A 24,706-nucleotide genomic window follows, 5' to 3' on the forward strand; every position below is an offset into this window, starting at 1 on the left:
TAGAATTATTATTATTATTTTTCTCTTCTATTCTTGACCTTGTTTAATACATTTTATAATATTTCTTGGAGTTTAGGTCAATGTAAAACAAGTTATAGCCAACGTTTCAATTTATTTTGAATCATCCTCAGGGCTCTTAACTTTGTACATATTTATTGATCAATAAATATGTACAAAGTTAAGAGCCCTGAGGATGATTCAAAATAAATCTATAATTTGTTTTACATTGACCTAAACTCCAAGAAATATTATAAAATCTAAATATAATTTATAGAATTCGATAAGATTCGTCTCTAAACGAGTTCATCTTTTTGAATCGGATTTCCTCGAAAAATTACCACCAATAGGATAAGAAGCTACTGGTCCTCATAATGGACAACCAATAATTTCATGAAATTAAGATACTATTGAATATTAATATAAATAAATAAAACCCAACCTAATCATCTACCAATTAATCAAAAAATAACTACATTATAATTATTTATTTCCTTTAAAAAAATATTTGTTGCGAAAACTGTTAACAGCAAAGGAGAGGAAGCTCGAGGTGGTCTCCAAGGTAATAAGGCAAAAATTGAGCCACCAGAAAATTACAAAATGTACAGCATAAAAATAAATGCAGTAGCTGTTACATAAGCATTGTAACAATAAAATTCCATCAAAATAAATGCTCGATTTGTTCTTGAGAAAAAGCTAGTTTTTTTTGCAAATTTTAACATTCTCATTGAGAATTTAACTAACTAATTCAAGTTACGAAAAATAACAACTGTGCTTTCTACAACTTAATCTTTAATTGTCGACTAGTTTCAATGGCCTGTATCATTTTCAAGAGACTGGTTTTACAAAGTAGAGTCACCATTCTTGAAAATGATACATTATATTGAAACTAGTCGACGATTCAAGATTGAGCAGAAGAAAGCACGATGTTATTTTTCCTAAATTAAAATTCAACAAGGTTGAGGCCTTAACAATTCAGCGTAACTAAAACATACTTTAAACTATTCAAATTTAGTTATTTATCGAGTCATAAACTATACTATGCTATTAAAAGCCATCCATTACCACTAATGAATGGAAGCCCCTTAGGAATAACAGCTGGTGGTCAAGACTAGGCGCACTTAATAGCATCGTTTCACTAGACGGGAATGCCTCGAAGTATTCGGCAGCACTCAACCGTCGCCTGGGGAGATACTAGAAAGCAATATTGCGGCTGAAGGGAGGGAAAAGATCCACTAATAGAAGGGGGTGGGGGAGGACGAATATCCGACTGTGCGAGTGGTAGGGGGGAAGGGGATGAAAAGAATTGGGCGTGCAGAGTGAGAGGCCTGCAGGGAGGCATGGAAGGTTTCTCCTGTTATGGACGACGTTGGGGAGTGGAGTTTATTGGCATCGACGAATAAAAGACAGAAAAAAACAGTTGAAGGGAAGGAACGGCTAAGACCGGCTGGTAAGGAGAAGGGGATGCAGAGGGTGTTAAGTGCATAACCAGTAGAAAGAGTAGGCGGGAGGGGGTGGAGGATATTTAGCAGGGTTGCCACATCTCCGGGTTAATAGCTAGTAGCCCAGAGCCAACGGGTGTTATATTGGCTGTTTATCCGGTGGCATTCAGATCTAAACTAGTATCCAAAGGGGAAAATACGTCTCTCCTATTGAACATTACTATGAACGGTTGTGTTCTTTGAGCGTGAGGCCTCATGACTCATTATTTATGCTGTGGTACTCGAAGCACTTTTATTAAAAAAATTTTACACGATTTATGAATCACATGGAGGAGTATGTTTCACCATTATTGTTATTATAATGCACTTTTATCCATTGTTGGTACGTTTGGGGATCACACCTCTCGCAGTAGCGCCCCTGTAGAGCACACTAATACGACGACTACCCAAGCAACAAAACTTAGAACACAGGACGATCCACTCACCCCTAGCATTCTCCTTGGTCTCCTCGATGATCTCGTGGAATGGGTTGTCCATGTAGCCCAGGTGGAAGGGCCCAGCCCAAGTCTTCACCGCCCGAATACCGATGCCGGAGGCCTCCATGGCCACCATCAGGGTCGCAGCAACGGCAGAGAACTCCGAGTCCACGGAAGTCTGGTGCACGAACGCCACCTGATGACACGCAGTCACAGGTCAAGTTTTTTGCGAAACCTTACGTCCACTTGATGAGCAATGAGTGCACGATACATGCGTGAGTGAGGTGAGTGAAGGAACAACTATATGCTACCCCGCAAGGAGCTTCAATGAACGTAGGGTAGGGGTGTGAGGACACTAGCAGTCTAAAAATTAATGAAATGAACAAATAAAGAGATCCGCGTACTGAGTCTCTCTGAAGGATTTTTCTGGGAATAATACCGCTGAAAGGAGGAAGCTAGTTATGGCCGCTTCCAAATGAAGAGGAGAAAATAAAATGGCTATCGCCGCTATCACGAGCTATGCACAAGTCACGATTTTTGAATTACGACCCTGACAAAACGTAGAGGACCGGTAGCATTTAGGGTCCAAACGAAGTGGGCAACCGTCACCATTATTGCGAAGTGAACACGAAAAAGAAAGACCACCAAAGGAAGAAGGGAGAGTGATTCAAATCCAATTTTTTCGTCATCGTGATAGAGCAACAGGCAGGGATAGGAGCGGCGGCGAACAGGGTGTTCCGCATGCCGAAAGTTAAAGAGATGGTGTACGCTGGCCAAAAATACTTCCAACTATCCCAAAAGAGAAAAGTAAAGAAAGCTGCTTTTTGGGCTTTAGGTGTCAATATAGCATTGAAGCTCCGAGTATAGGATTGTTATATGGCGCATTAGTTCCGCAAATTCATATCTGAATGTATGAACGCCAAATTGCACTGTGTAATCACCCAACTTGTGGGAATGAATGAACAAAAAATAAAACTTGTTCTAATTTGACTCATGCATTTGTACATGTTCCAATCCACAAAAATTTCGCATTCAATCAGACATTACCTCATACACTTTGATGTATGGTGTACCTTATGAAAAATCGAAAAAATACTGCAACATCTCTCACATAGCCACGTTGTAGGTAAGTTATCTTTATTGAATTTCCGCAAATAAAGTATGGTAACGGAAGGATATGACTGAAATTCATGCATTGACCGTAAACCAAAAGAAAAAGCACTCAACGAAATACATATCAAATGAACTTAAACTTCGGCGATGACTGTTTGACTAAGTAGAAATTTGGTCCGTGCATCTTCACCTTAGTCTTTACGCCTGAAAACCGGTTACTTAAAGCAGATATTTGGAAAATTATGTAAACATTTATACAAGAATAATAGTTTAATAATAAAAAAGGAATTATAACTTTTGATTTGTGATGCTATGCATGATAATTCATTGTATTTTTTGATAAAATTAAGTCAGAAAAAAGGAAAGACATTACACAGGAAGAAATCTTGCATTTTCACGGCAAATGAAGACAAATGTTAAATCATACTAGAAGAAAAAATATGCGATTTTTATCATGCATATTTTAATCACGACCTAGATTTTGAAGCGCTATCTGCTTAACCTTAACTTGACATTGGGTGTAAAAAACAAGGTTGTTGATAAAATATAGCACGTGAAATTCACATAAGTTCTTCTTTCCAGAAATTTAATGGGAAGATAGAAAATCCAAAGCCATCCAACCTGACTGAAGAACATATACACCGCTACAAGCAAAAAGCTTAATTCGCTCTTTTACCGTAGAGTTGTGGAAGATGCAGTCATCAGCATATTACAGCGTCTTCCCTGACAGAATACCCCCGAAATATAACCCAAATGAAATGATTTCCTCCCCGTCTTAACCTTTAGACCCCGTCTAGGTCAATGGATCCAAGAAAAGGATTAGATAGCACGTGTTAAAAATTACGACGTCTTCACTTCTCGGTTACGTTAGATTTTCACTTTTCAAGTAATTCTGCTATAAAGGCGTTAAAATTTTACATAATTTAAGTCAAATGGTATTGTTTTATAGCTTACCTGCGTCCAGTTAAAATGCAATAGCAGCGAAACCACGGACTTGGAGATCTGTGTGTCCGGGGGACGTGTTCGAGCAAACGTGGGGTAGCGCTTCTTGTCCGACGTTTCCCGGTGCGTGCAGAACTGAAAAGGAAGAAAAATATATATCATAAAATTGACAGCTTCCCTGGAGTTTTGTGTAGTACAGAAAAATTGAAGTTGTTATAAAATCATACCAATCAAGCCATGCCATTACCTAAATCCCTCTGAACTCGTTCTCTGAGTGTTTCGCTTGAATAATCGGATTATGTTGCGGTTGCGCATCCAACGATTTCCTTCTAAGTTGATAATCCTTCCATTAGAAGTGGGTCAAATCTTTGTTGAGGCTTAACTTTTATCGTATTAGGTAGGTGCAACACACCAGTCTAAATATATGCACATGAAAATGTAAACTACTTGACTTTTAAATAACACCGCTACTAATTATTTAAGTCATATGAATACATTTATTCAAATAATTAAACTTTGAACTACTTCTTGACACTGTATCCTGTGATACAATATTGCACCCGAGAATATAGGTGAAAATAAGAAAGGAACATAGGAACAAAATACCAGGATCAACGACCATATAAAAAATTCTGTTTTTCACAGAAATTAAGCACTAATCTTCTTTGGTTTAAAGTTAAAAGTTTAACTTCTCTAGATAAGTATTCTATTTAAGGCAGATTTGTCAGTTATTTATATCAAAATATGGATTGAATATAAATTTTAAAATCTATCCTCTACGTACGTATATACATATCCTTTTGTGGGAGATAGTTGCTCCTGTGTGAACAACGATGTACCAGAATATCACTTCATTTGTATACTAAACCCTCAACGAATGCTTTCCATGAAAAACATTAAATTTTCAAATTCCTACAGATATTTTACGCATAATATTTCCGTCAATTCTCTCCGTTAAAGAACGAATTTGCACAGCATAAATCTAAAATCTAGCTCGTTTAAAGAATTAACCATGAACACTCACATCCTAATATTCACTATATTTTTCATAAACGCTGAAAATAAATCGCGAGTGTATGCCTTGATAACGAGCACAACTGAGCAAGTTTAGAGAGTATTTGTCTTACATGATCTGTCACCCGCTTGCTGGCCGTCAAATTAACGCTACACCCAGTATGACTTCATCAACTAGCAAAAGTCTTTCACCCCGACGTTCAACTTGCCTCATCTCTCCCGAAACCAATTACTGCAGGTTGAATATACGTCAAATTACAGGCGATAACGGACAGCCTTGTTACACACCTGCCTCTCAACGACCTCACTCATTCGTCATACCAACATGGGTAAACTGAATCTTCATGGTAAGGGGATGAAAGCCAGTGCTCCAGTCTTTAGCAACAACTAAATTTGAAGGATACCGCTAACAAATTAATGTTAAAGATAAGCAATTACTTACATGTTACGTATGCATGCAAAGAAATCCTTCTCGATAAATTTTTTTAACCACAGTCTCTAATAATGTTTCTACTACAGTGGCCTTTTTTTCTATAATACTCTTTTCAAAAACTTTTTTCCAAATTAATTCTTATAATTTTTTTTTAATAAATTTGTCTCATAACTATACAAATATATATAAAATTAAGCTACGAGTTATACACCTACTTACATTCATTATATTGCAGCAGTATTTGTAATTTGAAAACAAAAGTAGGAGAAGCCGATTCACTTTCAGCAAAGATATTAAATGAGTTATTGCCAATGGAAACTAAATTTGTTGTAAAAAGTCTAAATTAAAATAAGTATATATAATACACAATATGGATTCGAAATCCAAAGTTGTTGGAAAACAATTATTACTGTAGAAAATTTAACCCAACTCACAATTCCCATTATTATGAACTGTGAAACTTTAAAAATGAAGTTGGCTTTGGGCCGTCAAGTGAAAGCAGCACAAAAAAAGAAGTGGAAAACTGCACATGCAAGAATGTTTCTGATTATGATATTTATAAGAATGGAAATCAAACTGCAGAATATTTAACCCCTAACTCGCTAATACCATTACTTTGGATTAATTTGATAGATACTACAAAAAAATCTTTAAGGAAAATTTGCCTATTTCATGAAAATATTTTTAGAAAATTACATTATTAGAAAAAATGCGTTAGAAATTTTTATAGGGAACCGAAAGTAGTTGCACAAATCGAACGTGAATGCATAAGTTTATAAAGAGTAGAAATAACTATTGGTCCTTTGAAAAAAATGGCCCTCGCTTAAATAAATATAACTCTTACTGAGGCTTAAAAGGAATAATTTTATGGACCCGCTAGTTTGGAACACACTTTTTTTTAATGGATTAAGAATAAATAATTTCTTAGTTTACAAACAGTATAAATATGGAAATGGCAGACTCTAAACGTACTCTTTTTCTAAAGGGTGAAATGCTTCTTTTATCAATAAGTTAAGAGTTATGATAGATTCGCTAGAGCACGTGATCATTATCGGTGCCTTGAGATAAAAATGGCCGTCGCAGAAATAGATATACGTCTAAGAACCTGTCGGTACGGGCAAAGAATTGGAAAGTCTAGCTAATAACTAGTTCACACGGCACCAACTCACTCTCATGTCAGTCTCATTGGAGAGGGGAGATAACACAAATAAAAAGAAGAAACTCATTGCTCTTAAAATTTCGGTCTTAAAATTTCGGCGATCCCGAGCACCTTTCTTAAAGAAACCAGAAATAAAGTTTCGGAGAGCATTACCAGAACGAAAGGGAATAAGGCGAGAATAACAAAAGGAAAACACTTGATAATGGCTGTACTCCATGAGTCGGTGTATTATTGATTTAAGCGTGGAAAAGTTAGTGTTTTCTTCAATCATCATAGCAACAGAATCCCTATCGGAAATGTATTTGATAATTGGCAAAATTCAATTGATTTTTCAGTCATCAATAAACAAATATGGATGTTATTTTAATATTAGTCCTCTACATGAATACACCTCATTCTTTTCTATGAGATAGTTTCCCCTGTTTATGCTCGCTTCAGTAGAGCGAAATAAATTACAAACATAAACCTCAATAAAATGTCTGAACTAAGAAACATGATGAGAAGTAATATCCCATTCTTTTTTAAATTGGTCTCACGCTTCGTTGAATGAGGAAGATACCCAATCCTTACCATGATAAAAAATTATGTATCATGAACCTGAACCACAATTTTTTACATATTTTCAAAACCTGAAACGAGAAATATATATTTCTCATTGCCAAAACTTTCCGTTTAAAAGGCTATACCTATTGCCCTAGCGGCAGTCCGGTAATTACTTCGATATAGGAATGCGCAGTTCTGGTTTATTGGCGAATACAAAAATGCCGATGCACTAAAGGATTTCACCTTCAATTATTCCATTCTAGAATTTTACAGAAACGCATAATATTTCCAACGCGATATAGTAGAATAATTGGATCAATGGACGGTGCCATTTTCCTTATATATTCCTTTACCTAACCCAAATCCAGAATTTTACCATGGATAAATTTCCAAGAGCGTAGAGGGTCGTTAAAATTGCGTTCTAAATGTTTCTGAAATGAATCTTAGGCAGAAAATATAAATGACTCACTACAACCAGAGCGCTTTTAAGAAAAGATTTAGGCACTAAAGTCATGCATAAAAATCCTAAATTTCACGACGAAAGAGATCTTTAAGCATTAAAATTCCATCAGATTCCAATTCAGCTTAGGAATAGTGATCACCATCGTGCTATCAGCAAAATTGGACTTAAAATTCAGATTTACGTAAATCCAAAACTTAAGACTAAACCACAGAAATATTAAGAGCAGAAAGCTATGCGTAGTTGAATGCGAAGACGCCAGGCGCAATTTCCTAAGCCATGGAGTACTAATGGAGGAAACAGTTAATCCTTTAAGAAACGCAGTGAAAAAATCGATATGCCTCGTTAAAAAAAATATGTGAGTAAGGATCTCATTTTGCTCATGACAAATTTTATGCACTCACTAGCATAACACGCACTGAGTTTTTAAATGGTTCAAGAATAAAATATCAATATAATCATAACATTTGGAAAAATGACGACATTCAAAAAATGATTCATGCATACGCAAGAGGAATAGCAGGATTAAGTTTGCTTTTACAAATAAAAAATGAGAACCGAAAGAAAAACACATGATTAGAGAATTTATATTATGAGATAAAAGCCCAAAAGCCATTATTTTACCCTCAGTCCAGTTTGCTCTTTACCTCATACATTTGACGCACTCCCTTTCTATGAACAGCAGCGTGAAAATATTATAAGTGCGATGAAAATCCGGAAGATAGAGAAATGCAAGTATCCAAAACGCCACGGAAACTAGAGGGCTATTCACGCCCCCTTCTTTTGTGGATGTTTTCCTGCACTGGGTTTTTTCCTATACTTACTGAAGTCAGTATCCTTAGGTTCATCCCACGTTTGCCCACATCTTGGTAAATGTAACTAAATTCAGTTAGAATTTTGATTTTGTTGCTACTTTTAAAGAATACTTAGATGTCTCTTTTGTTATAACTCGACTGCATTTAACTTCAAGAGTAACTTGACAATGTATTCCTCTGCACATATTAATTGTATGACGAGGGTTAGATGGAAAATGGGACTTTCTAGTCCCTATCCCGCCCAATAAAGACGAATAATTATTAGCATTATTACCACCAGGAAAATAGCACACTTTTAACTAGCATAATAACACATAATATTTTGTAAGAGCTCTTACGATTAAAAGAATGTTTTTAAGCGAAAATAATAGCCAGCAGCGTGATGACGTGATTTCACCAATGAGATAACTTTCGTTACTCATTTGAAGAGATGCAACTGATTCTGGGAAACCATATATCACGTACGAAGGACAGGAATCCATCGAAGAGCGAGAGAGCGAATATAAATAAAAAATTATAAATACCCACCCGTCATCGCAGGAAGCACGGTCCCGTTACCACTAATCACGCTCCGGTAGCGGATTTGTCACGGCCCTCGTCAAACGCTTTTATTTTAATACCTCGTCATTTCCGGAATTAATGGATGAGGATATGGGCAGATGAACGAGTGTGGGATGGGAGGAAGAAAGTGAAGCGATCTGCGTTGCACATTCATACCGGCCAGTCTCCAAGGCCTCGCGTGAACTTTTAGAGGTCGTCGCAGATGGTCGGATCGTATGGCACGGGGCCACGAATGAACTTGCCATATCTTTCGGTCTCAAACCCGAGTCCAGAAGAGACACGCGTCATTAGCGAAGGAGAGGAAGGAGAAAAACAGCGAGTCGCATCCGCAGAGAGTTGAAGATTGAGCATATCACCAGAAGGGTGCTTTCATAAAGTCCACTCAAGACGCCTAGTGTAACGGAATCGTTACCATTCAGAAAAACATTTCATTCAAGGTTACTCTCTTTCGTTCGCATCGGGGCGTAAACTTTAATAGCCGATTTTTTAATGCCTAGTTAGGGCAAACCATAAGATAATACAGCCTCACAGTTTACCTGGCGTTTGTAAATTCTAGTTAGCATTAAGTGTGATCATATTCAGAAGCTAATCGTAACTTTCAACCACCTATTGGTAAAGTTGATGGCGGTATCATCTTTTGGTTAGCGTTAACCCGACATTGTAAAACCGGGCCAAAATATCTTGATCAGTTGTGAACATAACGGAGAAATGGAACCTTAAAACCATCAACGCATTTATATTAAAATAAAAATTGATTAATCCGGGCGACGCAGAATTGATTCATAGACGGCTAGATGGCTAATAATTGCCGTCCCTTTCAGAAGGATATAAGCTATGGCGAAAATTGCCCAAAACCGATTATGATGAGATAAAAGACAACAATCACTTTATCATTGCATTATATTTTTATACGATATAATTCCCATTGTCTTCAAATAATATTTTAATATTTTCATGTTCAGTTATTATATATTTTATACTTCTCAATAATTTTCATACTTACCATATTTTTTCAAAATTTCTTCATGGGTGCCTCAGTGTCCCGAAAACAACCAACTTTGTTTTCCACTGGTTTATTTTAAATTTCTACGAATGGTATCGCTCGTTAGCATCGGCATCAGATCTTGCCCGATTTTTATGAAAAACTTTGCAATATAAAGTTGAACATTATGATTATGTCGTTTTTAAAAGAACATTTTCGTCGATTTTATGAATTAAATGACACATTTTACGCAAATTTTACCGTGATAACATGACATCCCTTCATGCTGAATACTTAACTAATGTATAACGATGATGCAGGATTACTGCACGTACTTATTTATGAAGAGATCCACTGGAATAAAGGCACTCCGTGAAATTCCAAAAATAACCCTTTAAAGAAGTCGTAGAAGGGAGGAAAAGGATTCAGGGATTAGCGAATGGGATCAAAAAAGGATTTGGAGACGGGACTGGGATTATACGGTGTTTGAAGCAGCGAAAGAAGAGATATTTCGCCGCAGGAGAAAAGGCAGACGGAAAATCCGTCGCTAAGGAGGAAGATCCATGCATCCGTATGATGCAAAACAGCTAAAAGGTGTACGTAAAGCGTGAATTCCCAAGAAAATCGTGTCCCATTTGCAGATCGGAAAATTTTGTGGGGTATACTTCCGCATTTTCATTAGAAACGAGCGCAAGAGATCGTAGAGTACTCGAAGAGTAAGTACTACGACCCAATGCCGGATTTAGATGACAAGAGGTCCTAAGGTGGTCCACTTATGAGGCCCCAATGAGCCAAACGCGTTGATCTTAACTGATACATATTTATATTTTTTCTTCTTACTTGACCTCATTCAATTAATAATAAAATAATTTTTGGAGTAAAGGTCCAATGTATATAATGCAAAAACGTTGTAAGCCAACGTTTCGGGTTATTTAAAACCATCATCAGGGCTTATATTTGCACATATTTATAAAAAAAAATAAATCAATAAATATGTGCAAAGTAAAGCCCCGATGATGGTTTTAAATAAACTGAAACGCTGGCTAACAACTTTTCTGCATTATATACATTTGACCTAGACTCCAAGAATTATTTTATCATACATATTTATGTTTTTTAATTAGCCAAGTGCGTTGAATTTCTTCTTGTTTTCGGTTCAGGGCTCACTGTTTTTAGATCCGTGTAATTTACATTTTGCTAACAATTTGAATGTAGGCCTCTGTGATCTTGAGGCCGTAGCCTGAAGCCTAGCTATGGCCTAGTTACAAGTTATAAGAAAATCCGGCCTTGCCTCGACCAGATTTCTAAAAAGAGAAGTTTCACCTAACGAATTACATGAACATATTCCTCCCACAGCTGACAGATCACGGAAAGTATTTGAGCCTACAGCTACTCTTTGAAGACCTATGAGCAAATCAAGGCCGAAATAAGCAAACAAACTTAAAAAATCTTAATAGTACATTATATACTATGAAGCATTAAAATCATCAGTGATTAAGGAGGCTGCCTAATGAGAATAAAAAAACCAGATTTACAAATAAAAACAATTGTGCAAATCAAATAATAAACAACCGTTGCGAACCAACTGTTTAGCATATCTTATTAGATGGACGGCACGATTTGTTGGAAGTTATTAATATTGATTAATCAACACACTGCAATGCCTAAAATTAAATTTACTTGAATTTATTATTCTTTGAGAATGCCGTTTTATCAACGTAACGCTTCATGCTCAAATAAATTCAGTGGAAATGCCTATGTGGCTATGTCTTACTAAACGAACTGTTAAGCAGTTTCTTCCAAGCATTGTTTTAGCATTGGTTGGGTCATTTACTACGTCTAAGTACCGAAATTCAATTGGATGTCTTCTTCAATTCAAAGTAAATGCTCCGTAATCTCTTTTCATTAAGCCCAGCTGCGAATGTTCTCAACCATCTTGAAATCCGGCTTCAAATTTCGTGTGGATAAAAAAAAAGAACTTATTTTTTTAAGTCTACCGCTCAATTTCATTAAAATCTACTCCCTCTTTTTAGTAACTTTTTCCAGATTTCCACAGCTCCTAAAGTAATTGCAGTTAATATCACAATTTTTAATTCTCGTAATAACAGGAGAATGTTCGATCCCTATCTTGTTATCCTCCAATCGAGGTAGGTATTGATTTTGACACCTTTTACTTTGACGTGTAAGTCTGTTGACGAGAGATTTCGATTTTATCCACGTTCGTCAAGTTGTGGGACTTCCTACCGCTCAGCCAGTAGTCTCATTGTCCATGTTTAATGGTATCAGCGCAGTTGTGCTTATCACTATCTCCAAAGTAACTACATAGGGTAGACCGGGGCTATTTCTATCACGGGGCTACCTCGATCAAGTTAACACATACACCCGCTGCAAAAATCCAGAGCTGTTGTAAGTGTAGCTTGATTCGGAAGAGTGATGGAAGCTTCATTAATTGCAAGCCATATATTTCGGAAGTTATAGGCGTTAATTACTACCGGAAAATCCTCAGAAAAGAGTGATAACAGTCGCTCAAATAAATTTTCATGTACTAATGTCACTTTCTGATCAACTGAAATAAGGTTTGGTTTTCTTACATCAGATCATATCTATCCCTTAAAAATGTTGATGACTCTACACTGAAAGCACTTCAAATGAAATATAAAAATTCCACAACCACAGCACAGCAAAATATACCGGAGTAATCGATTAATTCATCTAGGTATGTCCCGCAGCGTTATTTCGATCAAATTGAAAGGGGTATTTTGATAACCTTAATACGGTTCAGGCAACTGCTCAACGTCGCTTAATATTTCTAGTATTGATTACATTTGGCAAATTGTTTGGTGCCATAAATGTAAGAACGCTTATCACAAGGAAGAAAAGTAACGAAAAAAGTTGTCGTGAAATGCAACATAACACTACAGCGACCACCAACAAGACGAAGCATTCTGTATGGCTAGTATTATTGATTATAGTATTCTACCGATTAAGGTAGGTTTTCATGGAGTATTCGAGAAGCGATCTGAGAGCCTCCCTTTCCTTCCAGCACTGCCTTCTTTAATTCACTGTAAGGCCTACTCTCTTTCAATATATCTAAAAAACCTATTCTTTTCCTTCCCCTCCCTCGTTTCCCCAACATTCTACCCTCCAACACCATTTTCAGCATCCCCTCACCACTAAGCACTAACTCCATCCATACCTTCTGTCTCCTGCGTATCTCATCTAAAAGCTGCCTCTCCTCGCCAACCATATCCAGCACTTCGTCGTTCCTTTTCCTCTCCGTCCATTTCACCCTCTCCATTCTTCTCCATACCCACATCTCGAATGCCTCCAATCTTCTCTCGTCTTCTTTCCTCAGTGTCCACGTTTCCGCACCGTAGAGAGCTACACTCCAAATCAAACTCTTCACCAGCCTTTTCTTTAAACTCTTACACAACGATCCTCTCAGAAGCTCCTTCCTGTTCATGAACGCCTCCTTCGCTAATGCTATTCTCTTCCTGATGTCCTTACTACTGTATCCGTTTTCCTCTAACGTACTGCCTAAATAGTTGAATTGCTCAACCTGCTCTAGTTTTTCACCATCCACCTTTATCTTGAGTCTCACATTCCTCGCTCGTGATGCTTTACAAAACCGCATAACCTTAGTTTTCTTGTGATTAATCCTCATCCCATACTCCTCGCAACGTTCGTATAACGCATCCACTAGAGCCTGAAGCCCCCTCGCTGACTGGCTGATCAACGCTTGGTCATCCGCGAATCTCACTGATTTGAACATCATTCCTCCCACTTTTATCCCAGCTTCTAACTCATCCCACGCTTCCCTTACCATCTCTTCAGCGTACACGTTAAAGAGCAGCGGCGATAGAGGACAGCCTTGCCTCACACCTCGGCCAATGCTTGCCCACCCAGATTCTCCGTCCGCTATCCTCACTTGCGCAGTCTGGGCCATATACAGATTACGAATCAGCCGTCTATCCCTCCAATCTACACCTATTCTCTTGAGAATATCCATTAGCTTCACCCAGTTCACCCTATCAAACGCTTTCTCAAAATCCACGAAACACGCATATACGTCCTGGTCGTATTCTAGGTTCCTCTCCACGAGGGACCTCATTATTGCTATTGCATCACGAGTTGATTTCCCCTTTCTGAAACCAAATTGATCTTCGCCCAAATACTCGTTTGTCCTCGCCTCCATTCGTCTGTTCAATATCCTCAGCACCACTTTCGCCGCGTGCGATATTAAGCTGATAGTCCTATAATCTCCGCATTCCACAGCTTTCTTCTATTTCGGAAGCGGAATTAAAACCGTCTTCACGAAATCTTCCGGCCAGCATCCCTCCTCATAGATCCTACGTACTAGTTCGAAAAACCTATTCTTACCTTCCTTCCCTAGATTCTTCAGAAGCTCACACGGGATATTGTCCACGCCTACTGCTTTCCTAGCCTTCATATCACGAAGTGCTCTCTCTATTTCCGAATCTAATATCCCCGGCCCAAGATTGTCCTCCTCCACTGCACTTTCCTCCTCTAGAGTCAATCTCTCTGGTCTGTTCATTCCGTCATACAGGTCCTCCACGTATTCCTTCCATCTACCCTGTACCTCTTCTCGCTCGGTTAGCATCCTCCCATCTTTAGCCTTAATTTTAGACATGGTTTGTCCTCTTTTGCCGCCCGATAGCGACTTAACTTTAGCGTACAACGCGCCTACTTCTCCATCCTTCTGGAACTTTTCCATTTCCTCGCACTGTCTTTTCCACCAAGCCTCCCTTGCCCTCTTAGTTTCACGTCGTAATCGATTATTCAATTCCCTATACATTCTTTTGCCCTGTTCTGTGTCCACGTTCTTCCACTTCCTTCTCTCCTCCATTTCTTTTACCATTGCCTCCGTTATCCACGGCTTCTTTATCCTTCTACTGTCAACGTAGCCAATTGACTTCTCCGCCGCTTTGACTATTCCCGTTTTAATATCATCCCATCTTTCCTCAACAGTCTTGGTGCTGTCAATGTCCCGCATACTAATGTCCACTAGTTCCTGATATTCTCTCCTCATGCTCCCTTTCAGGGCTTCTACGTTCCATTTCTTCGTCTTCCTAACTCTTATAATTCTTTTGAATCTTACGTTGCATTTCATGAGCACTAGATTGTGGTCCGAATCCGCATCCGCTGTAGGGAAGCTGCGCGAGTTTTTCACACTATTCCTAAACCTCTGTCTTACCATAATGTAGTCTATTTGATATCTCCCCGCATCCCCTGGACTTTTCCACGTGTACCTTCGCCCTTTATGATGATTGAACCACGTGTTTGTGATGAATAATTTGTTTCTCCTACAAAATTCTGCTGCTTTCTCTCCCCTGTCGTTCCGTTTTCCTAGACCAAAATCTCCTATTTCGTTTCCATCCCTGCCTTCCCCGACTGAGGCGTTCCAGTCCCCCATTACTACCAGATTTTTCATACCCGGTGTGTCTCTAATTATTTCCTCGAGCTGTTCATACACCTCATCTACTTCTTCCTCCCTATGCTTGCTAGTGGGCATGTAAACTTGGACCACTACAAGGTTGGTGGGCCGCGCCTCAATTTCTACCACCAGAATCCTATCGCTTACCTGGTCTATACCTACCACACGCTTACCCATCTTCCCGTTTAGTACTAAAGCTACCCCCCGCTGGCTTTCTTCCCCTCCACTATATATAACCCTATACCCATCACTCCAATAGTCCCCCCCATCCCTCCACCTCACCTCGCATAATCCTAAGATGTCTATCCTCCCTTTATCCATTTCCCTTTTGATATTTTCTAATTTCCCCGCCCTCATCATAGTCCTCACATTCCACGTCCCTACATTTACAGCCGACTTCTTCTTCTCCATCTTCTTGGTCTTCTTTTCTTCTTTCTTCATTGCTGCTGCTGATGGTGATGATAAGTCTCTGCAAGGATTTCGCATGTTGGCGACCCCGAGGACCTTAAGGTAAAAAAAATATTTTTCATTACATCGGCCTTATCATAGTGATAAAAAGTGTTTTTTTATTTTCGTCTTTAGATAAGAATCGGATAAGGGAATTAAATTTGGCAATAACTACCTAAACTATGATGATTAGGATACCTATCATTAATAACGTTTTAGAATTTTGCGTAGATATACATATCCATCGCCCAAGGTTTTCAAATTTTATTAAAGTTTCAGGCCTCAGAGGCTTCATAAATGGTAGGTAAAATGTGGTGCAAATGAATAGTTCTACAAGTTATCCGTCTACAGCAGAATGATACTGAAATGATCGAAATAGCCCCGGTATATAATTGTTTATAAAAATTGTTCAAGAAGACTAACGTGTCGATAGCAGTGTAGAGGTAGCATGGATATCATGCGTACCGTAACCTGTATAAATTAGATTGTTTACCTCATGACTTAACATAGTATTTCACTCGTCATAATACAAAATGGAAAAATTCTCTCAGAGCAAATTCGAAGACTTTGGACTACGACGAAATACGAACAAATGTAGAAAGCCTGTAAGGGGCGTTTAAAAGGTTTAATAAAATAACGTGATGCAACGCAGAATTGGATATCGAGAGGCGATACTCCACCTTGTTAGGATCACTAAACGTCAAACACCGTAGCTACCGTAATAGCACAGGGGAATGGGAATCCCATCGACAGATGTGTAGGAAGGAATAGAGTGTGAGGGAAAATATTTCGCGATGGGAAATGGACGAGAGCCAAGATCAGTAAAGGAAGTAGAGGAATGATTTACAATGCATCTCGAAATGCCGCGAAAGACGCGCTCGAGCAAACCAATAAATATGGAAGAAAATAAATATCAGCGTGTGTTTACGCTTCGACGAGCGCATTGTTTGATTTATGGCTCAACCTGCTTAATGTAGGAAGAGAGTCCTCGTTCGAGACTTATTTATTTTTCTGGAATTGCTATATTCCTTTCCATTTCCTCCGGTCATCGGAACCAACGAACTCAGCCTCAAGACTTAAGAATACGTGCGACATCGCAAACTACATATTCGTGGAGCAGAGAAAAAAGATGCGAAAGCACGTACTTACATCCAATTGAATACCCAGGAGCAATTAAAACCAAAAGATTGAGAAAATCATTGAGATATCGCAAGATATAGCTTCAAAGTCGAATAATAGATTTAAAAATACAACAACTTTAGGTAAATTATTACTCCAAATATCCATTGTTTCATCCATTGATGACAGTAGCAAAAATATTGTTTTAATCTTCACAAAATTATGAAGTTTTCTATAGTTTTGTTCCATTGTTCATTTTTCATTCCTAGAAATACGTAACAAATTTCGAAAGTACTATTTTTCAATACTATATGTTAGCAGTATTACACGGCGAAATTCAAATGTATGTTTTATATTGTCTGGACATTTCGAAGAGGGCACGCCGAGAGGGAAACACGTGTTTAAAATACACTAAAGGCGTTAAGCAAACACTTAAACAAAAAAAACGTACAATTTGGAGAATGAGGAGGAAATACGGAGATGAAAAGGTAAAAAATGGTAAGTCACTTGATGATATTATTTGAATTCAATAGATTTATGTTCCAGGAGTGTATGATAAGGTTCCCGCTCAAACTAAATTATAAAATTCACGATTTTCCCTGGCTTTCACGGTCTAGATGTCGCCAAGTTTACGGTTTGTAGATAAACCATTATAGGTAGAAATATTGATCGCGTAACAATCATCGGCCGCACGTTAACCAAACATTTAATAAACGCGAAGAACGCCGAGAACGCAAACGCAGCAATGAAAGTGCTCTCTCTCTCCTGACGTCACATGTCGTTTGCAAAATTCAGCTCCGGCTAAAGGTTGTGGGTGGGATAATGGAGGGACCAGGGTGCCATGAAAGTTAAGAGGTGTCTGAAATTTCGCCAGGGTTAATGAACACTTTGGTTACCAGTCTTCCGGCTTTGGTACAGGCTTAAGGTGAATGTGCCATCATGGCACACGGACCAATAATTGCGCTTCGAATATTCGGGCGCAGATAAATGCGTGGACAATGTCTGAGCGTGACTGAACTTGAAATATGATCGACATATCAATTTTTCTTTTGATCAATCAATCGTATTTCTAAAATCAAGCTTGAAATATTTTTAAGGGTTTATGACGAAATTCAAGGCTTTTTCCAGCCTTTATATCAACTCACCAACCTGTCTGTTTGTTTGTCTGTTTGTCTGGTACAAATCTTGTAACTCAAATTTGACTCACTTCCTGTGAAGCAAAAACGCTGAAATTTTGCGCACTTCTTCATTTCCGATGACAATACATGAAAATATAACTTTTTCTCTCCAACCCCCCTTTAACCACCCCCCAGTCAACCTATAGCCCCCCAAAACATGTTTTGATCTAAGAAGTTCCAAATGGTCGATTTTCGTGTTTTGCGACCACAGTAAAAGTTATCCACTTTAGGCATATCCACATAGTAGGCATTTAAAAGCATAGGGGTGGAATTTTGAAACATAGGGGGCTTACCATTCACTGAAAATTTAATAAATATAGTGACTTTTTTAATACGTCACTTTTGGTTTTTCGGGGTCACTGAGTTTTTTTGCTTTGTGTCATATATAAACGTTGCTCATCCCCTGTAATCTAAATATAAAGGCTGCTTTTAAAAAAAAAAATTTTTATAAGAGCTTATTTCCGTTTTTCTCACAGTAGACGAAATTCACTGCTTATTCACGGATTTAGTTCATCACGGCTGAGTGAGAGCCCGAAATTACCGAAAGCTGAAATCATAAAGCTTAATTTCGTTCATTACATTATTTTAACCCCCATATACCAAATATTGCCTCAAGACAAAAATGAAAAAAAAAATTGGAAACACAATGGCAGTCTACCACTTCAAAGATGTTAACCTCCACCATCGAGAATAAGTAATTGCGGCGCTGGCTCACATCGAACGCATCAATCTTCTCCTCTTCAAAATTTCACTCCTTACCTAATTGTGGGCAGAAATTTTCTGTACGACATGAATCACCACAAATCATCTTAGACCCCTCCCTTAATAAATAACCTTCAACAGAGGAATAAGTAAAAGGCCGAGAATAATGAATACTTTTGCGCGAGCAAAAGAGAATGTGAAAATTATATTCAATTGGAGTAAACAAAAGTAGAGCTCAATACACGTACTGAAATTATAATGGTACATATTAGAATCACTGGTCAACAATCCTAGGATTGTTTTGACGCAGCTCTCCACTCAATTCTCCTATCAGCCAATTATTTTCTTGTCTAAGAAAATCTTCTATTACATCCCGCTATACACGTTCCATCTATTTGATCCGCGGTCTTCCTTTTCCATTACCGGTGACCTCATCATCGTCATCATCACAACATCACTGGTCAGCAATCCTATGATTAGTTAGACGCAGCTTTCCACTACGTTTTCCTATCAGCTAATCTTTACAAACCTACGTTTTTTTCTCTTCCACGCCCTTCTTTGCATTTTCCATCCATTTGATTCGCGGTCTTCCTTTACCATTCTTGCCATTCTTCGACGATTGCAGCATCAGGCCATCATGTCTCAAGATACGGCCTGATCACTCTCGAACGTGATTATAAGAATTGTGGACTGTATATTAGGAATTACTATTACAAATATTCGATCAAAGTCGAGCCATGCTGGCACATACCACTAACCGATCCGGACACGCCGCGGGCAGGACGATGACTTCGTCTCCCAGGGTTGCTCTTCGATCATGCACTTAGGAAGTTCACAGGACGACTCCTCGCAACACAAATTCACTCCCGTTCGCGGAGTGACAAAAAACAAAAGCAAATCGAAAATTCGACTGTTCGTGGTATCGCCAACAGGTGGCGTGGCTCGACTTTGTGTGGGCAAAATACAGAACCGAACACGGCCGATTAGGTTTTTTCGGGGATAAGGCTTTCGCGAGGCTTCTCTTCTCTCCTACTCTTCTATGACTTTCTCGTTACTTAATCGGTCGATCCATTGGATCCTCTTCATCCTCCTGTACCATCACATTTCAAAAGCCTCCACCCTTGATTGCTCCGGCGCTGCGATTTTCCATGCCTGACTTCCGTAGAAAAGCATACTCCAAATGTCAGCTCCGATATATTTTTAGCCCTCGAGCGGGCGCGCCTGATATTTTTACACGACATGGCGCGAAGCGTACTTTTTCCACGATAAATGCATTTATATGATAACACTCGATTTTTGTCAAAATTTATCTTTATTTGTTCTTGTAGAAATTAGTTCAAACTTGTAAATTTATAGGTGACACAGGAATGAAGGTACACAGGTAGTACAGGTGGTACACGACAAGTCGCGCGGCGTAATTTATACGCCAACGATGCTGGGTTCCTCTTGTCGATAAAAAATTTTACTACAACGCTTTGTGCTTTAAAAACTCACGCTATAGACAGTCAAAAGGACATTGTAAGAATACACGAGGCCACTCAAGCAAAACAAAGCAGGAGGTACACGGCCGGTGTCGGTTCCTCTTGCCGATCTAAAAATGAATTAGCTACAATATTTCGAGCTTTGAAAACTCGCACTATAGACAGTCAAAGTATGTACTTTTCTTACGGGGCCATTCTAGGCTAGAATTTACGTACAATGATGAAATTCTAGGTTTTCGAAGATTGGCGTACTTCATACGCCAGCGCGCCGCTCGAGGGTTAATAAAGGTAGGTACACATAAAGTTCCCTTACTTCTATGCTTAAATTTCCCGCTGTAAGTAAATCTTTCTTTTGGTGGAATGCTCTTTTCAACTGGGCTATTCTTTTAATGATTTCTTTCTTGCTTCTCCCATCGCAACTTAGCCCGAAATAAAAAAAAAACAATAATAAGAAAATAAAAAAAATTACATACTAAAAAATGACTCGACAGAAATTTTTCTTGACAATATTACATTATATTTAAATACCGGTGGCATTACTCGCCAGTACTACTCCAAGAAGGCGGCAATAAGAGGATTAAGAGCACGCTAAAGCCGGCCGCGACGCCAGGTTTTTCTTCACTCATACTTCCCTATCCGTTCTTGAGGCGCAAATGATCCTAGCTCTCAATTTCCGCCTCCAATATACCATACCATACAAACAATACCCGAATATTAACAGAGTTTCAAGGACTGAGGGAGGGTGAGGAATGCTGAAGGCGACATGATAATTAAAATCGATGGATACGACGGGAGAATACTTAATGCCTGCTAAGCGCTAAAATTCACTTAAGTGATTCCATGGACGAAATAAGCATCAGAACTTCCTAGACCTGCATATTTTCTGGCCCGCTCTGCCAAAGAGGAAGGATACATATGTATAAAGATTAGCAGAAGGGGATGGCGGATTTGTCGCATTAATTGCTGGCTTCACGGATGACGAAACTTTAATATTCACGATGGGGCGTAGGGGAACCAAGAGATGAAAACGAACGAAGTGAAGGATAGGCGGGAGAAGCAGAAAATATAAGAGGGGGAAAGTGAGGAGAGTGTAAAAAATAGGGCTCAACCCTTAGGGAAAGGGAAATGCCATTTCCTAAATTTCCAAGACCACCGTAAAAAAAAAAAAAAAAGTTAGCTCTCCATTTGTCAGTGCAAAAAACTAACCTTGAAACATAATTAAAATGATATTACTCTCGAAGAAACTGGAGCTTGAATGCAAGAATAGACAATAATGGGGAAGAAAGAATAGCCCGGTCAAAATATGCATTGGTCATTGCATAAATTCCTAAAAAGCTAAAATACTTACAGGAACGCTGGGAATACCACTATAATGAAATACTGAAAAGTCCCCATCGATCCCGTGTGCGCAAAAAATATTATTCAAGGCCAAAGGTAAAAAAATAAGTTTTTTTGCATTTTTTGGCCAAACGGTTAGTTTTTGGACAAAAATTGCTCGCACCAAAATTTCAGATCAGGAAATTATCTACAAATCTGTCTCCATACTTTTTTCTCTTAGATTTACTATTTCTGAGAAAAAGCCATAAGAAAGTTAGCTGGAACTGTATTCTCCGTAGTAGGCATGACTATACTGTTGCGCTCTCCGAACATTCATGGACTGGTCAGCTCCACCTAACTTTCGAATGCAACTACTCCCCTCATTTTTATGAAGGAGAAGAAATACGTAGGTGTGAAAAGATTAGATGAAAGGAGAATTATGTGGAGAGCTACTTCAAACCAATCTTAGTGATGATTGTTGAATAGTGATGATGATGAATACAAGGTTAAGCCTGGAGTTGATTTTTTTTTTCAAATAAAACCTTTATCCGACTCGAGCTTTGGGCAAAGAGCACTATACGCCAGTTTAAAGATCCCAGGGTTGAGAGCCTTGCAATCTGAAAGTCAAGGTCAAAGATGGGAAGGAAAATGATCCGTTGGAGTTGGCAGAGGATGGAGAGAAAACAAAGAGGGAACTGAAAAAGAGAGGAAATGGAGCAAAAGACAGGGATTAGGGGAGAGGCTCACACAACACGGAGGAGAATAATGATGAGAGGGCTGTCAGTGCCAGGTGGAGACACGCGGAACTACTCCTAAACACGAAGGGAAGAGAGCTAGATTTATTCATTTCCAAAGATTGATGGTTCTAGGCGCGACTTGGTGATATTTATTCATTTTAAATAAAGGCTTTGTAAATTACACATTTGACTTGAGAGTATCAGGAAGAGTATTCGCTCCCTGTATTTGAACCTGATAATGTCGAACAGCGACGAAACTGGTCGTTAGTAAAGTCACATGTGTAATTTACAAAGTTTTTTATTTAAAATTTTGCCTCGTTCACATTACGATTGTCCGAGCCGTCGTCATAACGATAGTTGACCGAACTAGCCGTGTGAATGCATGTCCTGACAATAGTTGACGTAGTTCCGAACGTTGCCACTTTACGATGGTTAGGCGCTGGGAGACCGGAAACAGAAGCGACAAGAGAAAGACGAAAAGCTCGTGAAGCTCTATTGATTTGTCCTAGGAAGGAAGAATATAGGCGGAAGAAAAATTATTCGGCAAATACACGTTGAACACAGTAATATCTTGTCCATGCATACCTCAACAGCTTTGCTAACCGTCAATTTCCCGTTCACTACAGATGTCAGCACTAGAGGACAGCACAGGTTTTAACAATCGTCGTGTGAATGCACGATAGTTCCGACGATGGCTGGAACAATCGTAATGTGAATGAGGGATTTCCAAAGCTGTGAAGAAAACCTTTGAGTTTCATTCATACATATAAAAGGGAAATACGATTCCCCAGTGCTATAACGGAATGGGAACTTCAACCGGATTAAATAAACTCATAAGAGGATTAAGTCACCGAAAGTTTCAACAACATATTAGTAAAAATTCGACAATGTACAAAAAAAGAGCGCGAGTTCTCTTCAAGAGCATCAAATACTGAGAATGATAGGATTGTAGCAAAATGGCTATAGTGGGCGGAAATGGGTTAAGACATGTTTCAATTTCGGGAAAAGAAAAAAGCCACTAGGACTCAAATCAGGTGAATATTGAGGTTGAGGAACAACATAGGTAGATGTGTTTTGAGGTCAATAATTCACCGACGACATCCATTAGCAAATTCAGAATTCAGCTTAGCAACTGGACGCTGAGTAGGGAATATTTAGCCCTACCTAGTCCTAGGGTAGAAATGAAGTGGTCCAGACGGCGGAATCGTTGTTCCCACTTTTGATGGCAGCGCTGGAAGTCTTCAACTGGTATGGATTGAAAACTGGTCCATCGCAGATTTTTGAATGTACTTTAGAGGTCCACAATGACATGAGACGTTCCTCTTAAGACGTGTTTCGATTTCGGGAAATGGAAAAAATCACGAGGAATCAAATCAGGTGAATAGAAGGAGTTGAGGAGAGACAGAAATGCGTTTTGAGGTAAAAAAAAATCACTGATAGCATACATCAGCAAGTTCAGAAATCAGCTAAGCCACTGGACACTGGGAAGAGAATATTTAGCCCTACTTAGTTCTAGGGTAGAAATGAAGAGGTCCAGACGGCGGAATTGTTATTCCCACTTATGATAGCAGCGCTGGAAGTCTTCAACTGGTATGGCTTTAAAACAGGTCCATCGCAGACTTTCGAATGTACTTAAGAGGTACAAAATGACGGGAGACGTACCTCTTAAGACGTTTTTCAATTTCGGGAAAGGGAAAAAATCACGAGGACTCAAATCAAGTGAATAAAAGGGGTTGAGGAACGACAGAAATGCGTTTTGAGGTAAAAAAAATTCACTGATAGCATACATCAGCAAGTTCAGAAATCAGCTTAGCCACTGGACACTGGGTAGAGAATATTTAGTCCTACCTAGTCCTAGGGTAGAAATGAAGTGGTCCAAACGGCGGAATCGTTGCTCCTACTTTTGATAGCAGCGCTGGGAATCTTAAACTGGTATGGCTGTAAAACTGGTCCATCGCAGACTTTTGAATGTACATTAGAGTTCCAAATTACGTGAGATGTTCCTCTTAAGGCGTGTTTCGATTTCGGGAAATGGAAACAAATCACGAGGACTCAAATCAGGTGAATAGAAGGAGTTGAGGAGAGACAGAAATGCGTTTTGAGGTTTAAAAAAATCACTGATAGCATGCATCGGCAAGTTCAGAAATCAGCTTAGCAACTGGACCCTGGGTAGAGAATATTTAGCCCAATAGTTGCATGGCAGAAATGAAGAGTGATCCAGACGGGTGGGAAGAAAGGAGGAGATACGAGAAGGGAGTGGGAAGACGTTGAGAGAGGATCTTGAGGCGGGAAAGTCTAAGCAGACGAGACGTCTGCAGGGAGTAGTGTGAGAG

The 24,706-nt window shown here is 38.9% G+C and overlaps 1 protein-coding gene across 1 annotated transcript in view; it reads right to left on the reverse strand.

Annotated features, from left to right (window-relative positions):
- LOC124164953 overlaps window positions 1-24,706 on the reverse strand; it is a gene marked incomplete at its 5' end in the record, with an annotated part of 107,842 nt that overhangs the window by 58,519 nt on the left and 24,617 nt on the right. The window contains 2 exons of the mRNA XM_046542190.1: window positions 1,925-2,111; window positions 3,983-4,105. Coding sequence (XP_046398146.1) covers window positions 1,925-2,111; window positions 3,983-4,105 — 310 coding nt within the window. The remainder of the gene's footprint in view (window positions 1-1,924; window positions 2,112-3,982; window positions 4,106-24,706) is intronic.

The sequence above is a fragment of the Ischnura elegans genome, chromosome 9 (assembly GCF_921293095.1).
Source record: "Ischnura elegans chromosome 9, ioIscEleg1.1, whole genome shotgun sequence".
NCBI lineage: Eukaryota > Metazoa > Arthropoda > Insecta > Odonata > Coenagrionidae > Ischnura > Ischnura elegans.